The sequence below is a fragment of the Dermochelys coriacea genome, chromosome 17 (assembly GCF_009764565.3).
Source record: "Dermochelys coriacea isolate rDerCor1 chromosome 17, rDerCor1.pri.v4, whole genome shotgun sequence".
In the NCBI taxonomy this organism is placed as follows: domain Eukaryota; kingdom Metazoa; phylum Chordata; order Testudines; family Dermochelyidae; genus Dermochelys; species Dermochelys coriacea.
This window is the reverse complement of record NC_050084.1, coordinates 9,144,449-9,153,649: the sequence shown is the minus strand read 5'-3', so window position 1 is coordinate 9,153,649 and position 9,201 is coordinate 9,144,449. Positions and strand designations below refer to the sequence as shown.

The 9,201-nt window shown below is 44.3% G+C and overlaps 1 protein-coding gene across 16 annotated transcripts in view; it reads left to right on the top strand.

Moving 5' to 3' along the window:
• The first annotated feature begins 493 nt into the window (after positions 1–493).
• MSI2 (musashi RNA binding protein 2) overlaps positions 494–9,201 on the top strand; it is a 397,386-nt gene continuing 388,678 nt past the window's right edge. For 9 of the 16 annotated variants that reach the window (XM_043499277.1, XM_043499272.1, XM_043499276.1 and 6 more), the window contains exons 1-4: positions 7,351–7,369; positions 7,771–7,834; positions 8,172–8,212; positions 8,581–8,662. In XM_043499277.1, the coding sequence (XP_043355212.1) occupies positions 7,773–7,834; positions 8,172–8,212; positions 8,581–8,662 (185 nt within the window). In that variant the 5' untranslated portion in view covers positions 7,351–7,369; positions 7,771–7,772. Of the gene's footprint in view, positions 665–6,923; positions 7,004–7,193; positions 7,370–7,496; positions 7,835–8,171; positions 8,213–8,580; positions 8,663–9,201 lie in introns of those variants that run through there. The other 7 variants (XM_043499279.1, XM_038375345.2, XM_038375348.2 and 4 more) reach the window with 7 other exon arrangements.

The window sequence follows — 9,201 nt, the reverse complement described above, 5'->3', positions numbered from 1 at the left end:
GGTCGCTAAGGCAGAGAGATGTTGGTGCACCTTGACTGCAAACTAGAGAGCAGAGAAGCTCATCACTTCTGAAAACAATCCTAACATTTTACTGCCCTGTTGTTTTCCCCCATTAAAAACGAAAAACAACCCAAGAACAAACAAACAAATACACAAAAAACTGTTTTTAAACTGTACACAATCATTCCTCTATACTACAGCACTTGCCATCTCACCTTAAACATGAATAACTAATCAACTAAACACAGATCCAGTGATGGGAAAAAAGCCATGTTGAATATAGTATGTTGGATAGATAAAAGAGAGGTGTTAATTTCGCTAGTATGCAGTAGTATTGAGAGACAATGTCACATGGTAGCTGGGCCCTCTGGTCCCTTGATCAGAGCAGGTGTGTCCAATCTAGCCAATTAAAGAGGGCTGAGCTACACCTGGCCCTGTAAAGGCCTGCTAGACAGAGGGTGGTGGGAAGAGGAGTTTAGTGAGATAGGCTGTGCTCTAGGGAGGGAAAGCTATACTGGAGAGGAGCTAACTCTCGTGGTGGGGTCTCTGAAGCAAGGGTGCCTAGCGAGACAGCCCTGAGGCTGCTGCCCTAGAGAGGGAACAGAGCTGGTCAGAACTGGGAACCTGCCAGAGGCCCCTGAGAGGGGAGAGCAGAAATCTGAATGTAAGGACTGAGTTAAGACTGTTTTTCTGTTTGTTTACTGGCTTCTGTTAAGAAAATAAACTGCTTCCCAAGAGGCTGGGCATGACAGCACATTCTTTGGAGCAGGGAAGAAGCCTGGCCCAGTGACATGCATTTCAACTTTTAACATATTAAGGAGATAAGAGTTTGCTTTAAAATACACCTCAAAGGGGGTAAGTGGCTGTGGTCTTGCAGGAGGCAAACATCCTTTGTACAGCGGAGGCCATTCATTCTGCTTTTTGGGTACATTGGAGATCTGAGTCTTGTTTGCCCAGTACCTTATGTAGTCATTTATCCCCATGTTTATCCCTCTTTGCTGCATTCTAACCTCATGTTGGGCCATCATGAGTTCATAGATTTTTTTAAAAGCCAGAAGGGAGCCCCAGATCATCTAGTTTGACCTTCAGTAGTATATCACGAGCCATTACATTTCACCCAATGACCCCGTGTTGAGCTATCAAGAAAGGTACCCAGTCTTGACTTGAAGGTATCAAGTGATGGAGACTCCACCACTTCCTTTGGTAGCTTGGTCCATGGCTAATCACCCCTCGATATTATTATTTTTTCTTTATTTCCAATTTAAATGTGTCTGGTTTTCGTTTCCAGCTATTGGATGGGGAACTGAGGCACAGAGAGTCTAAGTGACCTGCCCAAGGACACACAAGCACTCTGTGGCAGAGCAAGGAATTAAACTTGGGTCTCCCGTGCCCCTGGCTAGTGCTATTACCATTGCATGCTGTCAGCTAAAGAAGAATAAGCATTCAGATGAATTACTTGAAGTTTGTTTTTAACCTCTCTGTATTTGTTTATACTGTGTCTTGTCCTGAGTATAGGAGGAGGAGATATCTTCCTTTTTCCCCAACTGGGGGGATATTTTTACTTGTTTGTTTGAGTACTGCATTTCCTCCACCCCCATCCAATTTCTAGTCTAAATTTCTTCGTTAGCCATGTATTACAGTCGACTCCCCATTGTACTATTATAGGGCTCAGTTTAGTGTTTACATAGTTGTATAGACACCCACATGTATGGCTTCTTTGAATTCCGTCTTTCAATATCTGATTTATCTAGCTCTTCTTTCTTCTCCTGGGTGAGTTAATTCATTCTGCCGTAGACATTATCTAAGGCTGCATACATACAGGCACCATGGCTGCCACCTCACCATGGACATCCAATATGAGGATTAGAGATAATATGTCTGTCAGCTGTAAAAATTTCGGATTTATCAGCAGAGCAAAGGAGCAGCTTGATTAGCTCAGCCAGTAGAGGTCACTAGTGTGCACATGAGCACATCCAGTAGAGGGCAGTGGTCTTAATACACACACACACACACACACACACACGTTCGTTCATCGCACTCTGGGCCAAATTCTTCTCTGGTTGATGTCAATGTGTTTGTGAAGGGGCATAGGGCAGGACAAAATTTGGCAGAGTGAGTGGTGATCTAAGTACTATTGTAACTTATGCATCCAGGGTGTAAGCTGGTCAGGAAATGGCTATAAGAGGCACAGAGGAGTCATCTGCACCAGTGTGGTGTGAAAAAGGGTGTAACTGGTACTGGACTGGTATTCTGTGGGAACCAAATTGAACCCTTTGAATTTGCATTTGTAGTTAATACATATCATATCACTGCAGTGCTGAATTTGTTCCTAGGAATGTTGGGAGTGGTATGGGTATAACCTAAAATAGAGGTGAGGGATGACTTATCTAACACCCTCCTTGTAGTTGCTTTCTCTGCTGCAATCTCCCGGTCTTCCACTCTCTGGGTATGCAAGCTACTCATTTTGTACACACAGGAGCAGGTTCTGCTCCCATTTACACAGGGGTAAATCTGGAGTAATTCCATTCATTTCTGTAGAGTTACTCTAGCTTTAATGTGGTGTAAATATGGGCAGAATTTGTCTCAGTGGCACTACGGTCCCAGTCCTGCAGTTTTTCTAGTTGCCATTGTATTGCGATTCTTTAACGACAGTGAGAGTTTTGCTTGACTATGTACTGCAGAATAGAACCCTGTGTCCCTGTCAGTGATTTCCTTATCTATATATTTTATCATCTTAGGCCTGGGCTATACACACAAGTTGTATCACTTTAACTATAATGGGATAGTTAAAGCAGTGCAACTCCTAAGTCTGGACACACTTATACCGCTCTAAAGGTGATTATGTCAATGTCGTAGCTATTCCCATGTGGGAAGGAGAATAAACTATATCTGATGTAAGGCACTTTTATACTGATACAACCATGTCCACGCTAAGAGGTACACTCATATAATTATGAGAGTGTAGAAATCATACCCCTTACAGGTGTTCTACCAGGACAAAAAATGTGTGTAGACCCAGCCATTAGGGTTCTCTCTCACCTTTATCTGTATTAACCCTATAACAAGTACACAAAAGCAGGAGGGGAGAGAGGGAAAAATCATGGATTCATAGATTTATAGGGCCAGAAGGGACTATGTGATCATCTATTCCGACTTCTTGTATAAGACAGGCCTTAGAATTTCAGCCCGTTACCCCTGTGTTAAGCCTTGTAACTGGAAAAAAAAACAAGCCTCCTGCAAACACACAGGAAATTAACATGACAGTTGTAATAATGTTTGGCGATCATGGAAATACAAATGTCCGTGCCTTCGTCTGAGGGTGCAGCAACATCATGAAGAGATTATGCAAAATCTTATGCACAATGGGAAACTGGGAGACTATTCCTTTGTAACTGACGTGGCTTACGCTTCAGAGAATGAGACAGACAGTTTAGGGTCAGGCTCAGGTGCACAGATCCCATTGACTTTCAGTGGGAATTTCATACCTAATCTTTGAAAATATCTTCCTTTATTTGATACCTGTCTACCATGTGAACTGGTCAAGAATTTGGACTTGTGGCACCATGAGCAGTTCGGGAGTGGCTTGGCTATGGTTGTCACTTCAGCAGGAGTTGTCCTCACCAGCCCCACCAATGGCCCTATAGAGACGATGAACAAAATGAGCCTTCTGGGACTCTAGCTGAGGAGCGTCTGGAGATGGAAGGACAGTTGCTGGGAACAACCCTTCAGGCTCAGTCGAAGAGGGGATATCGCACCATTTCAGAGCATTTCCATTCACTGCCCCTTTTTCTTGGAGCAGTGATTTCAAATGCCACTGAGAGGTCCAATGAGCATGGCTGTATTTGTCCATCATCTATGGTATTCAGGTACCAGAGCAGCAAGTGGTGTCACTGTACCATGCCCTGGTGAGAACCCTGACTGACAGGGAACCAAGCAGCTGCCAGGTGGCACTGGAGATGGGTTTTGGCTTGCTTAGAAAAGGGAGGATGGATCTTAGCTAGCACTTTTCATTGTAGCTCTTTAGTGCTTTACAAAGGAGGGTACATATCAACGTCTGCATTTGACCATTGTGGTAAGCTGAGGCACAGAGAGGGGCGTGACTTTGCCTGAGGTTATGCAGCAGAGTTGGGAGGAGAACTCAGATTTTCTAACTTCTGGCTCAGTTTTCTATCCAGTATAAACCATGCTTCCTCACTGAACAGTGATTTTCGAGGTCATTATCATCAGGGGATGGTGTTTTGAGTAGGGGTAAGACTAGTGAATGGACCGGTGAACATGGGCAATTTTGTCTCTGAAATAAAATAACCATTCAATTGTAGAGAGACATGTGCCACCACTCAGCGTACAGTGTGTCCTGGCCCACAACAAAACCATATAGCCCTTAGGGGAGTGTAAGGCAGCATCTGGTAGGGAGACAGAGCAGAGTCATAATTCCTCAACTCCCGGGCCTTAGTGCACCTACGCCTCTGCCAGTTCCATGTGGAACAAAAGCCCCAGCTGTTGAGACAATACAGTAGAAATACCAGGATACTTTTCTGTCCCCTACATGGTTTTTCCCCACCTAACAGACATTCTAGCTTTTAAAGTTCATAAAGCACTTTGAAGATGAAAAACGCTCCTTGCTCCTGTTCCCTTTAAAGGGAATAGAGGTTTGCTTAACATTAGATGTGTTGTTTCAGAGTAGCAGCTGTGTTAGTCTGTATCCACAAAAAGAAAAGGAGGACTTGTGGCACCTTAGAGACTAACAAATTTATTTGAGCATAAGCTTTCGTGAGCTATAGCTCACTTCAGATATGTTGTAGCTGGAAACCTAAATACAAAAGTGCTGTGCCAGTGCAGGAGAACCAGACAGAAAAAATTACTATCGACAGAGTGAAACTGACCTGTCTACTTAAATCACCCAAGCTGAATAAATGCAAAAAGGAAACAAGGAGCACAGATGAACCCTGTATTTTACAAATAATTTGACTTTTGATTTATTATGATATTATTGGTAACACAGGTAAGATACTTTTTAAATACATGAGTCCAAATTCTTTTCTTAGTTATGACTGGCTTCATTGGAGTGACTTATGTCTACGTGCAGAATTTGTCCCAGGATTTTTAGCTTGACAGACAGCGTCCCTTAAAAATTTTGCATCATGGTCAGAAAGATTAAAGGGACAATGTCATCTTGAGAATCATGTTTCTGGCTGGTAATTCACCTGGGATTATTATGAAGAATATCTAAAATCTGAAAGAGGTTTAGAGAAAAAAGGATTTTACTCTCTTCCCCCCCCCCCACTTTCCCTCTGCCCCTCCCCGCTTTACTTTGTGCATTTGACAACTCTGTGTTTGTCAGTTTCTTTGTTTTGCTGATAGTCCATTTCAATTCCTCTCTCTCACAATGGCAACTTGGAGTTGTTCCTGTCAGCCCCCTCCCCTTGTCCCCCATTTTCCCTTTCTGTAAAGACCCTTATAAATATCAGCAGGGGAGCAGAAAAACAGTGGTACAAATGTATTTTAAGAAAGAATATACAAAATTCAGGACATATTGTATCATATAAAGGGGGTTGTATCAGAAGTTTGATTTTTTTTTAAATGAGTCAGTATCTCAATACAAAAATTGATAGTGTTTCTTTAATACAGCAATGTGAGTTTTCGGTCCTGATACTGCAAAGGCTCATGCTTGAATATACACACTTTTAGTGAGTCAATAAGACTATTCACAATGTGTAAAGTTAAGCATATTCATACCAGTCTTTTCAGGATCAGGGCTTCTCTTTCTTCAGTGAGAACGCGTTTCAAGTACCTTTAGGTGAAACTTGACGGAAACATTATGCATATTTTTAAAAATAGTTACTAAATAACTGCTAACAAAACATCTAAAAATTTTACTACTAACAGGTGTATATTTTCAAACATGTCTTCTGATTTTGGGACCCTGAAGTATGCTGTGCCCATTTTAAGATGGAGTGAGGCACTCAAAATCAATGGACATTTCTGACAGCATAGACCCTAGCGATGCAAGCAAAATGCTGTCCTCTTGGGCACATAGCCTGCATTCATACTACACTGTTCTCACTTTAGGTGGAACTTATTGCTTTAACCTTATATAATTATGATAATAGTTGGCATTTCTAGAGCATTTTCCATCTGAATCTGTCAAAGTGCTTTACAAACACACTGTGTCAGATCTGGGCACAATGGGACACAAGTGGGTTTGCCTGAGTAAAGAGCTGCATTAGGCTGCACAAGATGCCTTTTGAGGTAGTTGTTGTTATCCCCATCGTCAGGATAGGAAGCTGAAGCACAGATGTCAAATAGCTTGACCAAGGTCACACAGTGAGACAGTGGCAGACTAGGGAAAAGAACCCAGACTTCCAGCCTTGTGATTTAATCACCAGACAATGCTTCCTTTTGATTTATGGATTCCATGCAGAATCCTGCTGTAAAGAAGTTAGAAACTAGCTCTGTGTGTGTGTGTGTGTGTGTGTGTGTGTGTGTGTATTTAGCAGAAAGACCCTGATTCTGCAAACACACGTTAACTTTGGTACCATGAACAGACTGGGGCCATGGGTTGCATACACATGTTCGGCACTACGTTTCACATCTTCTTACTTGACAATGAAATATAATTTATTTGAAGAGGTCACAAACTTTTTTTCTTTTTAAGGGAAGTGTCCCCCTCCTCACCCAATTATTTCCTTCAGGTCAGTAAGATTCTTTCTTAAAGGAGAGAATAGAAAGAGTGATGCTGGAAAGAGCAGGCAGCCCTCATCCAAGTCTCCCTCGCTTTTTTGGGGGGGGGGGGCTGATCTTGGAGCGGCAAGCAAAACTGACCCTGTAGCAGATGAGATTTCGACTGAGAACAGACTCCAGCATTAGGCCTTTGGGGATGAATTGAAAGCGAGGATGATGTGTTGTTTCTATTTCATTAACAGTCAGAATCCGGACCCAGTGTGCTAGGTGCTGCAGGAACTGATGCAAAGACAGGACACTTGCCTTGAAAGATCTTGTTACAGTAAGCTATTTATAAAGCTTATTTGTCATTTTTTGGGGTGTGTAAACTATCCCCTTCTTTTAAAATGTCTCAGACTGACCCTTGCGTCAGTGGGGATTTTTTTTTTTTGCGGGGGGGGGGCTGTCACTCTGATTAGCAAAGGCTCCAAGATAGGTTGCTTTAGCGGCAAGGTTGTTCTTATTTATTATAGACTCCAAGAGGATGAACAGTGGCTCCTCCTGTATTCCTCCCCCCCTCACCCCCCCCCCCCCCCCGCTTTGCAGGCAGCTGGGCTCCCTGGCAGAGATGGACCGTGCCTACAGTCGAGCGAGGTTAGCAGCCTCCTCTCCAGCCCTGCGAAGAGGCAGCTGCAGGACCCAGGTCACGGTCAGAGACTGTGAGAGCCGTATGGGGGCGGGGGGGGGGGGGGAGAGAGGGGCAGTGCTGAGACTGATGACGTCCTCCGAATGGGTTACATTACGTTCTAGAACTCCGCCCCATGTGCGTTCGGGGGGGGGGGGGAGAAGGAGGAGGGAGCTGGAGATGGAGGGAGGAGAGGATGGGAGATGGTGGGGGGGGGAGGGAAGGAGCTGAGCTAAGCTGATCCCACGTGTGACGGATCTGGCTGCTTCCCCGGCTCCTCTCTCCAGTAATATTCTCTGGTAGGAGAAGGGAAAAAAAAAAAAAAAGGGAAAAAAAAAAAAAAGAAAAAAAGGGGGGGAGGGTGGTGGGGGTTTCTTCAGGGGCTTTCGCTCTGCGCTGCTCAGGATCACTGTGGGTTTTTGCAGACATGGAGGCAGATGGGAGCCAAGCTACCTCTGGAAGCCCAAACGACTCCCAGCACGACCCTGGGTAAGTTTACCACCCCTCCCCCCGCCCCCCATCCCCACTTGATATGGTTTCCTTGGCTAGGGGTTGCGGGGGGACGGGACGACGAGGGGGCAGAGAAGAGAGCCCCGAAGGCAGAGCCATGCCGGCGCTTCTGGTGCCCCCCTGTCCCTGAGTTGCTCACCTTGGGTGGGTTGCATTGAACTGCCCCCCTCCCTCACCCCTCCTCCCCTCCCTTCTTCCCCCCCCCAGCGCACTCTCTCTCTTTCTCTCTCTCTCTTCCTTTTAGCTTTTGTAAGTTACACGTCAAAATGGCCGATCTGACATCTGTGCTTAACTCTGTTCTGTTTTCTTCTTCCAGTAAAATGTTTATTGGAGGCCTGAGCTGGCAAACCTCACCAGGTAAGGGACAGGGTATGTGTGTGTGTGGGGCTGAGGTGGGGCCCAACCTCCCACCCACCCTCAACCCTGGCTGCTTTATTGCTCTTTGTTATCCCCGTGCAGTTACCTCTCGTCGTTGGGGTCCCCCCCCCACACCACACACACTTCTTCTCCTGAACAAGGTTGTAGATCTGTATTTCCCCCCCCAATAGCAAAGCCTTTGTCGAGTCCTCTATTCGACCTTAAATCGTGTCTGCGTGCGCGCCTTTAAAAAGAAATGCAAAATACCCCCCTATCCATCCCACCACAAATTAAAACTCCTTGAGTGATCAGAATTGCATTTGCTTTTATTTCTCTTCTCCCCCCCCCCTTTCCTTCTCTCTCTACAGATAGCCTTAGAGACTATTTTAGCAAATTTGGAGAAATTAGAGAATGTATGGTCATGAGGGACCCTACCACAAAACGTTCCAGGTAAATTCTCCTTCTCTTTTTAATTTCATTTGTTTTACAATCAAAGTTTTAAAGTTATCTCTTTGTGTGTGTGTGTGTGTGTGTGTGTGTGTGTGTGTGGTCGAAAAGTACCAAGGAATATGTTTATACATTTTTAGTTGAAAATTATTTTTTTTATAAACTTTCCCATCCCCTAAACAAAATGCTGAAGACTATTGATTGTGACCTGTTTATTTGATTTCCCCCCCCCCCCCGCACTGTCATTTTAATTGCCCTTTCATCTTTGATTAATTGTGGGGTACTCTAAATAGAACACAAATATACCAATTTTTGCTGGGTACACTTTGCAAATAGTTGTATTTGGGTTTTTTTTGTTTGTTTTGTTTTTAAGTATCTTTGGTTTCCCCTCTCTCTCTCTCTCTCTGACAGTGATCACCAGTCCTGTGTGCTCCAGTTTAAAACAAAGCATGAAGAGGGGGTTGAAAGGTGAAGGGGAGGTGGGATTGGAGAGACATAGATTATCTCCTCCCTTCTGAACCTGAGATATTTTTCAGTGGGAG